This window comes from Podarcis filfolensis, assembly GCF_964270895.1.
Source record: "Podarcis filfolensis genome assembly, chromosome: 6".
Lineage (NCBI taxonomy): Eukaryota > Metazoa > Chordata > Lepidosauria > Squamata > Lacertidae > Podarcis > Podarcis filfolensis.
Window position 1 is genome coordinate 24647016 of NC_139609.1, and position 16383 is coordinate 24663398.

The 16383-nt window shown below is 43.1% G+C and overlaps 1 protein-coding gene and 1 long non-coding RNA gene across 2 annotated transcripts in view; one reads left to right on the forward strand and one right to left on the reverse strand.

The window, feature by feature from the left end:
- Positions 1-16383, reverse strand: part of ABCA4 (ATP binding cassette subfamily A member 4) — a 99428-nt gene that overhangs the window by 55217 nt on the left and 27828 nt on the right. The window contains exons 8-13 of the mRNA XM_083620528.1: positions 12390-12479; positions 11180-11420; positions 9740-9879; positions 8575-8691; positions 7301-7498; positions 794-999 (exon numbers count right to left, since the gene is read on the reverse strand). Of these exons, the coding sequence (XP_083476654.1) occupies positions 794-999; positions 7301-7498; positions 8575-8691; positions 9740-9879; positions 11180-11420; positions 12390-12479 (992 nt within the window). The remainder of the gene's footprint in view (positions 1-793; positions 1000-7300; positions 7499-8574; positions 8692-9739; positions 9880-11179; positions 11421-12389; positions 12480-16383) is intronic.
- LOC310765601 overlaps positions 1-16383 on the forward strand; it is a 131216-nt gene that overhangs the window by 6358 nt on the left and 108475 nt on the right. The window lies entirely within an intron of this gene.

Genomic DNA, 16383 nt, shown 5'->3' on the forward strand with positions numbered 1-16383 from the left:
TCTAGGTCACTGTTGGTGTTTTATACTTTCCAAATGGGTTTCAGCCATTGCTTCTTTGTCTCAGAATCCTAAGTGTAACCTGAAACCCGCAACACCTAGCAGAGATTAATTAAGCCAGTCTGCAGCCTCCATTTTGAGACTGAGCCTAAATGCAAACCTTATGGCTACAATACCCAGTCAATTTTCAATGTACTGTTTGTGTTTTCTTCTCCTATCTCCTCCCCCCAGCTTTGTACAGCATCCAACCTGACGAAGAATTCTGGAGAAAGCTTGCTCACTATTTTGTAACTTTTTAAGTTGGTCCTGTTCAAGTTATTTCCCAATATCTTGTTTTTTTTCCAGCTCTTCCTATGAACTAACACAGCTATCTTTGCTTTTTATGTTACCATAAATTATGTTACACCGAGTAAATCAGGCTTTCAAGGCTTCTCTTCTGTTACCAGTCTACACAATGTGGGGTCCAATTCTGGATGTGCATTCCACACTGTACCATCATATAAAGGATGGCTGTATATTATCAAGCATCTGCTCATCTGCTTCATAACACCCTCTGATTTAGGGATTACCATTAGGCAGAATTTGGGGTGGCAAACCCCCAAAGAGTAGCAAAATATAATTTATCTAGCTTTTTATTATAATATTTTCACCACCGGGATATTCTGTCCTAGTCACTGAAATGTCTTGGCTGCTCTGATTTATATTCTGACTCCAGCCAACCTGGGCCTAGAGCCATAGCCTAGGCAAAGCTTGGGCCAAGCCTTCAGCACATTGTGAGATGCGAGACTGCCATCACCTGTCTTTGATTTTGTTCGTTTTCTCCACTGAATCTATATCCATGCGAATCTTGAATTTGACATGAGGCGGCAGCAGTCTGGTTTTTGGGTCCAGATCAGGAAAGATGAGAGCAGCCCAGAATTTATTCTCCTCCAGAAGAGAAAGAGCACGGTGAGTCACGTGGGTTTCATCCACGTGGCCTTCAAATTTATCAAGAGCCAAGCACTGCAGAGAGTAAAAAGGTGGAAGACACATTGAAGTAGGACAGAAGGACAAATGCATTACATAAGCACAAATGGGTTCACTATAACTTTTTTGCTTCTTACTCCAAGGCAGGGATAGCCAACATGGCACCCTCTAGATGTTGCTGGACTCCCGGGACATCACCCCTGACCATGGGATTTGTATTCTGCCTGATGGTTGATTGTTTTTATTTTTCTGTGGGTTTGGGTCCTGAAAAGTGACTAATAAATAATTGAAACAATTGAATAAAACCAGTATCTCGAAGTCATCATATTGGCTATCCCTGCTCTAAAACAACATCAACACAACACATTGAAGCCAGTTTGAAATTGGATTGCTGGTAGTTTCTTGGTTGGGAAATGCATGAGACTTGAATCCAATTTAAATTTTTAATGTAGACACGCCTTAAGACTTCTATGCCTATTCTCATGCTAAAGTGATATGTAAAAACTGGTGATTAAAAGATAAAAGGAAAGACCGAAAAGGCCAACTTAAGAATATTCCACATCTAACATTTGTCCTACCATCCTGTAACATGTGGAGACTGACAATGCAATCCTACATACGTTTATTCAAAAGAGAGGTTCCCCCCCCCCCCAAGTTCAATGTGGATTACAATGGGTGTAGGATTGCAGCCTGAATGAAGTAATTGTAGGGTGAGAGTTGGGAGCCTGGTCATTAAAGAAATGTCTAGCCAGGAAGAACACCAAAGTGAAACCTTCATCTCAGCAAACAAACAGAGGGAAAAGATAATGTGAGCCCACCACCTGGAAAATAAGACTGGGAGAGCAAACAAAATCACCAGGTAGAGACAAGAGGAAAGTGTCTCATCAGCACTTTCAGCAGAAAGAACACACTGCAGTGAGGAGGCACCAAGACACAATTCTCTATGGGTAAACACTTCACTCAGCCTCCACTTTACTCTGCATGCTTGGAAAAGTGTAGGGGTTGAAATCATGCCGGCTGTGGGTGAAAACAGGAGGGATTCTTAGCATATACGCCCAGTAGGAATGAGCAGGAGGGCTGAGGATGCATCTGAATATGTGTATTTCACAATGAATACCTGGAAATGATGGAATATGAATGGAACCATGGCAACAATCAAGAGGTAGACACAGTTATTGGACTGGAAAATTGTCACAAACTTTTATTATTATATAATGACCAGCAGAGTCTACTTAAAAGTGTTAGGGGTGATGAAGGGGTTTCATTCCACATTTCCTATATAGTACATCCCTGCAGAAGGCACTATGTGTACATGGGATATACATAAAACACATTTCCCCTGTTAAAAGAATTCTGGGAACTGTAGTCCACCACCCCAACAGAGCTATAATTTCAAACACCCTTCAACTACAGTCAACAACCATTTCGCCTGGAGGTTCCATTCCTAGATGCAACGCATGTTGGCAGAGCACACATAAATGTGCCCTGCCCCGAAATGCCTTTTAAGGGGCATGTTTAGTGATGTTTTCTGTCACTTCTGCGTTCAGCGCCATGCACGCATGCGCAAGTACACATCATTCAGAGACACATTAATTGGTCATTGCCTGTACAGTTCCCAGGATTCCTTTGGGGTGTGTGTGCTTTAATTGTATCTTTATATCTGCTGATATATTGACATTTGACCACACTCCTGCTCATTGTTACAGAAAAAGCAATTGGGAACTGCAAACGTGGCATGGCAAGTAATTAAAAAAACACACATAACCATATATTTGTATTTTTATTGAGCTTCCTAACTCCGAAACCAGCGAGTTATTATCATTGTCTCATCTTGGCAAGTAAGTAGGCAGCATTCAGTTCCTAAACGGACTAGGAAGAAATGTGTTTAATTACCTCACCTCATAGAATGCCACACAAAGCCAACTTGTTTGATCTTATCTTCTATCTAGATGGTCTTTTCGGCAAGCCAACAACCAACAATTACTGTACATCAAAGTGCTTGCAGACAACTTGTGATTTAACAGGCAGACTTCTCTGAAATGTAAAGTCTCCTTTGTTTGGCCTTGTCATCTAAAGAAACTTTTCTTATGTTGTTTTAAATGGTGGGGGAGGGTGGGGGAAGCACCTCTGAATAGAAAGGATCCTGTTTTAACTAAACTGATGATGTTCCAAAATACGCCTTAGTTAAAGTATATGTCAAGGCTTTTTAGTGGATGATCAACAAAAAGCGATGTATTTAAACCACCTGTATTATAATTATGCTCATATGTAAAATGGAACATTGTACAGTTCTATCACTGAAAAGTGGACACTGATAACAAAAAAGATGACAAAAAATTGCCCAAAATTCATCTGTACTGATGCAAATCAAGAAAGTAATAACTATAATATGAACAGAAATACGTCTCACCATAGTGGCGAAGACTGACCAAGTGACAGTTGTCAGGATCCTGCACAATCAGAAGGCCTCCTTTGAGGAAGAGGCACAGGACCTCATGAGGACATGGAAGGGCCCATTAAAAGTCCTAAGGCTGATTTTAGACTCCAACTCACATCAGCCCCAGTCAACATGTGCCATGGTCAGGGATGATGGAGGGGAAGGCTGCTTTAGGCCAGAGTTGGGGAACCTGTGGCTCTCCAGAGGACTATAATACCCATAATTCCTGACAATGGGCCATGATGGCTAGGGCTGATGGGAGTTGGAGTCCAACGACATCCAGAAGGCCTCAGATCAGATCCCGCCGCTATAGGCACACCATTAGGGCTGGCATGCCCAGTAAATTTTTGACTTTAAACAACAACAACAACAACCCTTACTAAGACGCAGGCTGGGTTTTTTTTTTTTAAAGTATTCTCAGATTCAAAAAATAGCTTGCTTCATTGTGTGGAGAGGCTGCTGCTCAAAAACCAGAAGCCCAAAATCCCCTTGAGCATACAGTATTGGTGGTTTAGTTCAAGGATAACAGCAGCAACAATATGAAGTAACTGTAGGCAACTTATTATTTCACAAAAGCATCCTTCTTCGCAAATAAAATTGTACAACACTACTATACTACAGGTTTTTCTTTACTGAACGTAAAGGAAACTTATGGATGAACTCTTCCCCGTACAGTGGTACCTCGGGCTACATACGATTCAGGTTACATACGCTTCAGGTTACAGACTCCGCTAACCCAGAAATAGTACCTCGGGTTAAGAACTTTGCTTCAGCATGAGAACAGAAATCGTGCTCCGGCAGCGCGGAAGCAGGAGGCCCCATTAGCTAAAGTGGTGCTTCAGGTTAAGAAGAGTTTCAGGTTAAGAAGGGACCTCCGGAACGAATTAAGTACTTAACCTGAGGTACCACTGTATATTTTTCAGTTTTAACTAGAAGTTAACTAAAACACCCACAAAAATACTTAGTGTTTTTTATAGCACTTAGTGTTTATAATTTGGTAAGGAAAAGCCATCAAATTAGACATTCAGTAGGCTCTGGACCCTAGCAGGATACCATTGCATGCTCAGTTTTGAAATGCAAATAAATGAATGACCAAACAGAGATTGATTTAAAACTGCTTAGTTAAACAGCTTAGGTTCTACCTTCTTCAACAACATAGACACATACAGGGTGTTTTCTAAATCTCTTTCTATTATAAGCTTCAAGGCTCTGGATCATTTTTTTGTATGCTGCCCTGAGCTATTCAGAGTGGCAACACAGAAATCCAATAAAATCAGTTTTTTAAACTAAACGTAAGAGCTAGCAACAAATGCTTACAAATAATTGTTCGCATCAAGTTGCTTTCCCCCATTATCCAAGTGAAGTCTGCCTCGCCCAAAGTCATAAGTCAGAAAGATATGGGGCCCATAATTAATGCCTGCCAAGACCTCTCTTTAAAACCCCTGGGGAAGCAATCAAGCCATTGTTCTACTCAACTCTCATCCTGCTCCATGCCAAAAGTTCACCTTTGTAGCATACTTTTTGCTTCATTAGCAAGACCTCCCTCCTCCCAAACCCAAGCAAGATCAATGCCCAATAACTGCGGACCTTCCCCCACAAAAAGAGTACCACAATTTTACACATAAGAAGTGAGAAGTTACACAATTCCAAAATAAGAGGACACTATCAGCAGACTATTCATATACAGTGGTACCTTGGTTCTCAAACGCCTTGGTTCTCAAACGCCGAAAACCCGGAAGTAAGTGTTCCAGTTTTTGAATGTTTTTCAGAAGCCAAACATCCAATGTGGCTGTCAGATATTGTTCCCAGGGCACCTGCACCAATCAGAAGCTGCAACTTGGTTTTCGAACATTTCGGAAGTCAAACGGACTTCTGGAACGGATTAAGTTTGCCACTTTTGTTTTTGCTATTTATTTTGCGTTTTTGTTTTTGAAGCTTTTTCAGTTAATTTGTTTTTGTGGCCATATGGAACCCAGTTCAGCTACTGATTGATTGATTGATTGACTGATTGTGTGACTGCGGAAATGGATAAAAGTCCCCCATCCAAACAATGACTATCATCAGTGCAGGTAAGAAAATTTAATTTTATTTTTTCTCATCTTCCATACTGTTTTATTCATTTTATAGTACAGTACATTGATTACTGCTTTCATTTAATTGATCAATTGTATCGTGAGATAGAAAAATTCATGTTAAATTGCTGCTTTAGGGTTGTTTTTAAAAGTCTGGAATGGATTACTCCGTTTTGCATTTCCTTCCAAGGGAAAACACACCGTGGTTTTGGAACACTTGGTTTTGGAACCGACTTCCAGAACGGATTAAGTATGAGAACCAAGGTACCACTTTACTTGCTTTTAAGCCAACTCTTCCTTCATACATCACATGCAAATCTCTTTGCCACCCCCTTTCCTTTTCAAATCTAAACCAGCCTCCCAAGCAGTAAAACTGAGGCCCAAATCTTAACCCTTCCCTATTAGTTGGTTTTCAACCTCCAAATTGCTGCTTTGGACCCCATGGGAGAAAATGTATGTTTCTGTTTCTTTTTCCCAATGGGACCAAGAAGATGGAATTGGCCTGGGAGCAATAGGATCTGGAAGTTGGAAGACATAGAAAACTAGACTCAGCGAGACAAATTCTAGCCTAGCCTTCCCTTAGACATGCTTGGTTTTTTTTGCTTGTGAGCTCTTCTCACGGGGGAGGTTTCCATCAAGTAAGTCCTCATCTGAATTAAAATTGTAGGCATATTATATGCTTATATCCAATGTTTGGTCTCAAGTGTATTACAGTAAGAAAAAGTAAAAGGTAAAGGAACCCTGGATGGTTAAGTCCAGTCAAAGGTGACTATGGGGTTGCGGCGCTCATCTCACTTCAGCCGAGGGAACCGGCGTTTGTCCACAGACAGCTTTCTGGGTCATGTGGCCAGCATGACTAAACCACTTCTGGTGCAACGGGACACTGTGACGAGTGCCAGAGTGCACAGAAACAGCCTTTACCTTCCCGCTGCAGCGGTACCTATTCATCTACTTGCACTGGTGTGCTTTTGAACTGCTAGATTGGCAGGAGCTGGAACAAAGCAAAGGGAGCTCACCCCGTCACAGAGAATCAAACCGCCAACCTTCTGATTGGCAAGCTCAAGAGTCTGAGTGGTTTAGACCACAGCGCCACCCATAAGAATTACCCCTCTCACTGCAGCGGAGTCAACCCTCCATCCTTCTGTGTGCATCACTGTTGGGTGCACCTCCGGGCTCGAAGGAGCAAGCCTAGGCAGGTAATTCATGCAGACACAATAGTTATTTTCCTCTGAGGTCTGGTAATTTTGCAGCGGCCTTGCATCAGAAATGATCCAATCACACTCAATATGGATCTGTGGCAGAACTACAAACCCTGATTGCAAGGAACCAAGACCAGAGCAGTGAATCATGCCAAGAGGGATTGGACAGCCTCCTTTCCTTGGGTTCACAGAAGCCCTTAATTACTGAATTAATTTATTTCTCATGCCCCCATGTCTCTTGATCGAAAATCACCACACTGGTATTCCAGGTTTTTTTTTACTTATGGCTGCATGCTTATTCCTTCTTTGTCTTTTAGAATTTGCATTGTGGACTGTAAACTTCAATTGAAACTGCAAATACATTGTTTGCCCAAACTAGCCCCAATGCCAGCTCCCTAGATTGTGAAAGTTATGACCCTGAACAGCACACACACAGCCTAAAAACTCTACAGTTTGGCTGGCTGGAAGGATTGAAAGCTACTGCTTTACTATAGGAAAGAGATCTTCCAAACATTGTCTGTGTGTCCTGTATGCTTTCTATGAATTCTTATTTTCTAAATGTTTGAGCATTGATGTTCTAATACTGTGTTGAACATCCATCCTCATATTGAAAAAGATACCAGTCTTACCTGCAGGTACTCGTGGACCATATGCAGAGTCTGGTTGGCAACACTGAAGACATCCCTCCAATCAAAGTTCACCATGCCTTCCCTTCTTCTCTCTGGTGGCCCATTGTACAGAAAATTGATCACATCTTCTGCAGTGAAACCTTCAGAACCCAGCTGCTCATTTAAGAAACCTTTCACCGTAGGGTTTTGCAAAGTGTCCTAGGGAAGAAACATTAGGTCTAATTTAACATTTTATATTTGTACATGCATTTGTATTCTATCACCTGGGAAACTGCAACCTTGGTAACTCAAAGGGAAGAATTACCTGCTACTAAGCCTACATGGATAATTCAGTCTGAGGAAAGGTCAGAATCAGACACCAACCATCCACACAGGTGTAGAGGAACCCAAACCGTAACCCCGCCTAGGTCTGACTCCTTTGCCCTAACCAGCTACTTAGAGGCTAAACCTTAATTGCCCTTGTGTTCACTGGCTTTGAGGTAGATAGAACACATGGATGTGGCAGCATAGCCCCTTCTCCAGACCAGTCATAACCAAAGATACCCAACATGGGCTGCCATATATCCAGAATTTCCCAGACATATCCAGAATACAGCAGTCGGAAACAGTGTCCAGTCGGAAACTGAAATGTCCAAGGGAAAAACGGACATATGGCAACCCATGTTGGAAGTTTAGGTTTTAGCGAATTTCCTTAAAGATCGCTCAAAAACTTCATTTTTTTTTTGAGCTCAACAACTTTGGCCCCCAGAAAAGCTCAACAACTTTGGCAACACGAAGAAGAAGAAGAAGAAGAAGAAGAAGAAGAAGAAGAAGAAGAAGAAGAAGAAGAAGAGTAGTAGTTTGGATTTGATATCCCGCCTTTCACTCCCTTTAAGAAGTCTCAAAGCGGCTAACATTCTCCTTTCCCTTCCTCCCCCACAACAAACACTCTGTGAGGTGAGTGGGGCTGAGAGACTTCAGAGAAGTGTGACTGGCCCAAGGATTAGCCCTTGTAGCTGGGGTTAGCTCAAGACATAGTGCTGTTTGAGGCAAAGGGACAATATACTTCCTCCCATTTGAAGTACAGACTCTGACTGGACTAACAGTTGACTCTTCAGGTAAGACAGCACCGTCCACTGTACCTGAGGGCAGCAGGATAGCTTGGGAGTCGCATTAGGAATGGGGGATAGGAGAGATTGCTGCCACCCCAGCACCTGCTGTTTGAAGCAATCACATCACTCTGCCTAATGGATTCCAGTTCCCTTCCCATACCAAGTAAGGCATCCTGCACGTACCCGGATCATGTTCATTTGCACACTGTCTTGAAAGAAGCTCCACACTTGGGGTCCCACTTCCTTCCAGGCTTTAGACAAGAGTCTGAGGTGCACAAGTTCCTCAAATGTGGAATTTGCCTGAGTTAGGAAGTTGCAGGAGGGAGAGGAAGAAAGAATCATAGGAAAAACAGAAGATTTGGAGATAGTCTTAGACGCCAGCTAGTCCAAACCCCTCAACCCAGGAAACCCAGAGCTACAGCATCCCTAAGCAATTACTGAACAGTTGAACACTAAATACGTATTTCTGCTGCCTTCAGAATACAAATGCCTATTGATAATGTGGCAATATTCATGTGGCAGTAATGTGCCTTGGGAACGAGACCTGGCCCCTAATATCACCAGTGGCTTCACCTGAACGTTCACATATTGAGTGGGAATATCTGAAGGGAGATCTTTTTCATGTGTTTGGCTGAAGGCACTTGAAGCCCTTCTGCAGCCAGGAACTCAAACAGTAGGGAGGAGTCTAAGCATGTTCAGGGGAATGCACAAATAATCCCCCTTTCAGACCGCCCTGCCCAATCTGCAAGAGTTGGGGCTGGTGGTGGTGAGGACAAGTTTTTTGGGACAGGGGGAGAGGCATGCATTCTGCACCCACATTCTGCACATTATTCCCCCCCAATACTTTTGAAGAATGCCTGAACAAGGATAGTGAATTCATGTGAAACTTAAGAACCTGAACAGTTATTGTGATATAGTTTGGTGCTTTGTTATTTAATTACTGCAAATGGTTTCTGGGTGGGCCAAAAAACATGGGATATCAGTGCAGTAGAATAAATTAGAAAGTGGCCTTGTGTATTATTTATACCAATTCTGCTTCATTCCAATTTTTGCAGTCCTGGGTTTGCATCAGCAAGCAGAAAAAGATCCGCTATAGTAGCTACATGGATTTCTTTTTTTAAAAAAACCCGAATGGTAAGTATTAGAGAACTAAAAAGAGGCTGGGCTTCCCCCTTTCCTCCCCAGTCCTGAGTTCAAAGGCCACGTTACATTTTCTTGAGGGGGGAAAAGGTCTGTTGTTGCCTGCAGCAACAGCTTGGTTGCCACTTGTTCAATGGACCTCTCTTGCAAAGTGCTCAAGTTATAAACACTGCAGGTGCATAGGTGTAGCAGAGAGAAAATAACTTACATTCTTCAGTATCTCGTGAACGGCAGGTGAATCTGGAGCAAAGAGGATTTTCCCCATCAATAATGGTTTCATAGCTCTCCAGGCTATTTTGGTTAAAGGATTTGATTCCATAGTCTGGATCAATGTGTTACAAAAGGGAGCTGTTGGAGGAGAGGGAGGGGAAAGGAGATACGTTATATAACACTGTCCCAGTTTTTAATTGTTCACGACATTCTGCAGGCTAGCCTTTCCATCTTACCAACAGAAAATTGCAGCTACACCAGTTTCTAGGAACTCAGCAAACAGAGCAAAAAAGGTTCAGGTTGCATCTATGCAGCAGCCATGCCTTTAGTTAAAAGAGCAGTGTAATACTACTTGACTGAAATCTAAAGGACGGAAATTCCAGGGTTTATTGAGCTCATTTTACAGCAGCAGTACAACGGCAGCAGCAGAACTAAGCAGCCTTTTCCAAAACTGGTGCCATCCAGGCGCTGGTGGCGGCCTCCAGATCAGCCTTTATCAACCGTGGGTTCCCAGATGTTGTTGGAGTACCACTCCCATCATCCCTGGCTGCTGTCCTTGCTGGCTATGGATGATGGGAGTTGTAATCCAACAACATCTGTGAACCCAACAGTTGAGAAAAGCTACTCCAGATGATGAGGGTTGTTCACAAAGGAATGTGACATGCTGGAAAATGTTTCCCATGCTTGTCCTAACGTAGCAGGGGTGGAGAACCTTCTTCTACCTTAGGGAAGCACTCCTTTCTGGTCAGTGTTCTGAGGGCCTCACAACAAGGTGAAAGTGGGCGGAGCAACAAAGGTCAATTTTACAGTAGCCGAGTTTCTACACACACACACACACACACACACACACACACACACACGCCTCCTTTCCTCCAAACCACGAGGACCTCTGTATTGTCCATTCAGACAAGCAAGAGGCATAATCAGAGCTCAAGGGCACATTCTAGCCTGATGCAAAGCTAATGAGGAGACTGTGGCTATGGCCTCAGAAGATTCTAAGAGCCAGGTCAGTTTTTGGATCACAACTCTCATCATCCCTAGCTAGCAACACCAGTGTTCAGGGATGATGGGAATTGTAGAACAAAAGCATCAGGAGACCCATGTTTGGGGGAAAATGGGGCTAGATAGACCGGGAAGGCCAAATTGGTGTTCCCCACCCCTGGCCATAATGCCAATTTTGGAGTCTCTCTCACTGAAGCACCTGTCTCTTTCAGGTAATGTAGGCAAATCTTAAAATGACAGCAACCTTGCATTGCTAGCAAACACACACACAGGTTCCTGCCCTAATGATTCCAGCTGCTTTATGCCTTTGCATGGATTAAGTTGTTAGGCGAAATTCCTGAAACAACTAATGGCGTAACAGTGGCATTATCAATCTTAATCTTATAATACAAGCCCACATGAAGCACAGTCGATGGGGTGGGGGTGGGGGACTTACTGGTTGTGTTGTCATAAACATAAATGGATTCCTTCTTTGTGGAGTCAACCCCAAGGAAGGCCTTGTAATTATTGTCTTCGTACCAGTTGAGAGAGATTATTCTGGAACCACCTCCCTCTGGGTAGCCACAGAGAAGATCAGATAAAGAACTCATCAGCTGCCATAAGGACACAGGCTCCCCATCTTGCAGAAGTGGCTGTAGGGTCGATAAAAGGTCCTGAACACTTGGCCTATGTGCCAGCTGCAGTGAAACAAAGCATTTTTTAAATGAATGGTTATACTAAGAACAGAAAGGAATAATAAAGCTGAACAATATGCCCACTGCAGCAAACTTGCCCTCTTCTAGGCTTTTTGCTTTTTTAAAAGTAACAAACACTGCTCCTGCTCTCTTCTACTCTAATTAAGGACATCTTTGGCTATGCCCCTCCTAAATACAAAAAAAGGTGTTGAACTGGTATTATGGTGTTTAAAAGAAGTATCAAGCTGCACTGAAGCAAGATGCAGGTTTGATCAGGAACGTGAAGACTAAAGATAGTCACATCTGAGTGCATTACTAAGGGCTGCTTGTTAATCATCATCAAGTGGGCATGCAGAGATAAGCAATGGAATCTGTAGACCAAACCCAAAAGGAGGTTTGGAAGTCAGGCAAGGTATATAACAGCAGAGAATGGGCTGCAACAGCATCCTTATACATGGAGACAAAGAGCAGCATATTATCAGATGCCCTATATAGGTTCTGGATATATCAGATTAGAAATCACTGTTAGTCAGTCTGAAGCTGAATTCAGAAATGTAGGTTGTACACCACTTCAAACTTCAGATGGTGAAAACCATTTTGGAATTCTACCTCATGTGAAAATAATGTGCTCAAATGAAAAGCTAGGGGTAAGATTCTAGCCTCGCCTTCTTCCTGCTGAGCTAGCTTTTTAGTTGCAGGTTTGTTTAACATAGAGGAATATGCAGTCAGTTACCAGGACACTGAAGGTGCAGATCTGTATAATGCATGGCTTCTTAATAAGTCACAGGCAGTAGGAACAAGCATTAAGGAAAACCAGTGGGTGAAATTATTAAACTGCCCAAGCAGTTGGCATGTTTAAATTCACTGCATAAGGATAACCGCCTGTGTCCAACACAAATTCCTTACAAGTTCCTTACTCAATATTTATGCCAGTTGCACTCATTTCCCTACCCCACAATGCTAAAGTGTTACCTCTTGCACAGCTTGGGACACATTAGAAAGCACTCGTCCCCACATTTGTAGATCAGCACCTTGAGCATTGCCGTCTAACACGGTGGGAAGCTGTAAAAGAAGAAAAGTGAATGCTGGTGAGACATGACCAGTATCTACCTAAATGCTTTCAGAGTCAGGAGCTAGCTTGTGCTAGCCTCCTAGGCTGTGTTTCCAAACCTTCAATGCCTCGGTCATCCAAGTTGCCCTTTTCCAACTCTCTACAAGAAGACAATGCCATTTCTCTAATCAGGGAAAAGACCCCCTTAGGGCCAGACCTACTACAAGGAAACATCCTCAGGCAAAAAATGATGAAGAGCAAGAAACAGATAGATCTGTATGGCCTGCCCTATACTTCCTAAGCTAACCTGCTATACTTGGCCCGAGTGGAGGAGTTTAAAGGTAAGATGCAATTGTCCGTCCTGTCAGGTTGTGTACATGGAATGGGGGGTGGCTCCACCTTGTCCTTCATCTCAGGCAGCAAAATGGTTTGGGTTAGTCATGAACACCCTAACACACCCTGAACACAAAATTCATACAGGCTCAAATAATCATGACTTCTTGTTTTTTAATCTCAACCACAGAATTCCTAGGATCATCATCAGGAAGAACTTTCTGACTATAAGAGCTGTTCAACAGTGGAACAGACTCCCTGGGAAGGTGGTGGACTCTCCTTCGCTGGAGGTTTTAAAGCAGAAGTTGGTATGTCCATCTGTCAGGAATACTTTAGTTGTGATTTCTGCACTGACAGAGATTATCCTCAGGGTCCCTTCCAACTCCACAGTTCTATGATTCTATGAACGACGCAATGCCTATGGAAAGCACAATGCCTTTCCATGTGTCCTCGTGTTTCGTAACTAGGAAACATTTTAGATTTTACTTGGAAATCTATAGAATTCCTAGGATTTGCATACAATGCCTAGACTGATCAGTTTTCATTTGACTTCGTTCAGTACATTATGTAATACCATCCAGGAATGGACAACATTCTGCAGAGTATCTAAAGTTTGTACTTCATAGCACATGCATATTCATCAAATCTCATGGTTTACAAGCAGGTTACTGATTTCTACAAGGGCTGCTTTCAGCATAGGATGCCAACTCATAGCCCTGATTTTGCCACTGTCCCAAAACATGCGCCACTACTGCTTCTGTTTACTGACCATTAAGCCAGCAAGCAATATGTGATGAACCCAGGATAACAGCAGCAGGACCATGATCAGATGATTGAGTTTGTTATGGAAAGCAATGGAAACAGACCCGATGCCATGCTTGCCACCCAATGACATAGCTATCCTATTATGGGACAAGCATTTCTAGATGTGGCAAAGTGGATTGGACCCTGTGGTGCTGGCCAAGATCTTGCGACATCTGAAAGACTTCCACTTCTTTTCCTGGATGTGCAAGAAGAAAGAATGAGCGGTGTTGCTTTTGTTCCCACCCTGCAGGCTGTGGGGAATCACATATTCCAAACATGATCCACTCCCTTTTTACCCTGCGGGTATCGTCTTTCTGGCTTGCTGAAATTATTTCAGAATGCATCATTCTGTGGCATCACGCATACCATAGATTACAAGGGAGGCCTCTCTAGTATTCATGGCCTGTCACCTTATGAGAAAGTCCAGTCAGACCAGGAAATTTTGCGGTGAGTGATTTTGCAGGGCGAACAAGGAATTTTAAGAATTTGCCTAATCCATATTGCTCTCTGTTCATTTCCTTGCTCTGTCACACACTCCCACACTCCCACCAGTGACTTGGATTAGTTAAAATATTCAACCATCCTTTAAAACGTCTCGGAAGAATTTGATTTTTCATGTGACCACAGCTAGAGGCAGCAACACTCCTGAATGTCAGTTACTGGAAAACACAGGAGGGGAGAGTGCTCTTGTGCTCATATTCTGCTTGCTGGACACTGTGAAAACAGGATGCAGGATTAGTTGGGCCATTGGCCTGATCCAGCAGACTCTTTTTATGTTCATATAATGAGGTATATGGTATAAGGCTTGGTATAAGGCAGCTTCCAAAATGACTGAAGAGTTGAGGAGATGGCCAAATCGTGAGCTTATTCTGAGGCCCACCAGTATCTGTGGTCAATTTCTTCACAGTTTCTCTGTCGATGCCCTGCCTATCTTACCTCAGAGGTTAAAGATAGGAAATCAATGCCAGAATTACCTTCAAACCATAACAATGAATTCCCTTCCAGGGGGCAACAATCGTTCACCCGAGTGTAGGCTGAGGTAAACTCTGACACCAGAGTATTTGCTTTGCAGGCAAAGTTCAGATTTCATATCCTTGGGGCACAGTTGTAAAAAGCCCTAAATCAGATTGAAAGTTGAAAAGGTTTGTGCGGGGACTAGCTATTCTGCTGAAGGCATCATTCCTTCCAGGCAGCAGACTAACACAGAATGGGAGAAAAGCACAGATCACTCTCAGGCTGTCAGGGACCTGACAAATTGACAGTTTTACGGTGCACACATGCTGGTATTTATAACCTGTCGTGTACAGTGAACAGGAACGCCTGTAACTCAAACAGCCCCGAGCCACTGTTGATGTTTTCTCTGTAGCCTCTGAAGGCAGAACGATGGAGAGATCATTAAGACTCTGCTATGCCTTTTGCTCACCTGAAAAGTTTTGCAACTCACAATGACATCCAACATAAACATGAAAGCGGTCCTGTGGATACGTTTTGCTCTGCCCTCCTCACATTCTGCCTGGGCCTCCACATAGCAGCCTTGGCTGATTCCCACTGCCCACATTTTCCGTCCCTGGTACTAGTCTGCTGAACACTTCTGGAGGAAATCTGAAGAATGTGCTGACTCTGACAATTGTAAACACAGCCTTTCCTCCTTCAGCTCTACCCTTTGCTTTGCCAGAAAGAAAACACACACACACACAACTGTACTATTCTCTCTGTGTGAATGTGTAGTGAACACTCCAGTCATATAACCTTCTCCCCAAATCTTCCCCTTCATCCCCACATCAATCTGCCGGCAAGATCTTGCAAACTTTTTCCAAGGAAAAAGATCTAGTAGAAATCCCCCTCCATGCCCCTTCTGACTCCTTACTGACAGGGGCTTCATACCACAATTTGGGGCCAATTTTTCTGTGTGTGCATTTCATGCATTCACTTCCATTCATTTCTGTTTTTACAGTCATGGATATTCAATGCTGTCTGCTATTTGCTGTCCACAAAAGCCCATGCCCAAGTGGGCGAAAGTTAACAGAATGCCTCTGCTGCATTGTCATTGTTTTGTCCCTCTGCAAAATGGTTAGAGTGTTGAACATGGGAAGACTAGGTTGCACACAGGTGAGGAGAAAACAGAAGTAGGGGCTGTTATCATTAGAGGCCACCGACTAAAACATCACCGACTAAAACACACATGACAAACCACTTGCTTAAAAAGAAAAAGCTCTAACGAGCTTCCATGCCAGAAGTGGCTGCCAAAATATAACAGGTTATTTTTACTCATTGGATTTTCCACAGAAAGAGGAAATCCGGATTAAAAGTTTTCTGAAGGTATGAGCTATTGTATTGATGATTACAACAACATCACACAAAGACACTGCAAAAAAAAAACTTGTGTGTGTAAGCAACACCAGTTCCACAATAGTCACATCTGGACGCACCCTGGCTCTTCCTCAATCCGCAAACCCACCCCAACTATTCATTCCATCAGCCCAACTCTCATTCCTTCTCCCACCTGAAGTTTTGCAGCTCTTGCCCTACCCTGCGCGCGCTCTCTCTCTCTCTCTCTCTTTTAATGTTTAATTTCCCCTCCTTAAGAAAACCCTTAAGGGTTTAACCACATATCATCTTTCAGATACGTCGCACACCAAACCTCCTTGAATTCAGGGTATGAAGGAAAGGCTGGCAGCAGGCTGCGGTGGGTGGGTGGGGACGACAACCCACATCAACCACATTACATCGGCAGATATGCATGAAGGGGCAATTAAGATATAATGGCGGTGTGCGCAT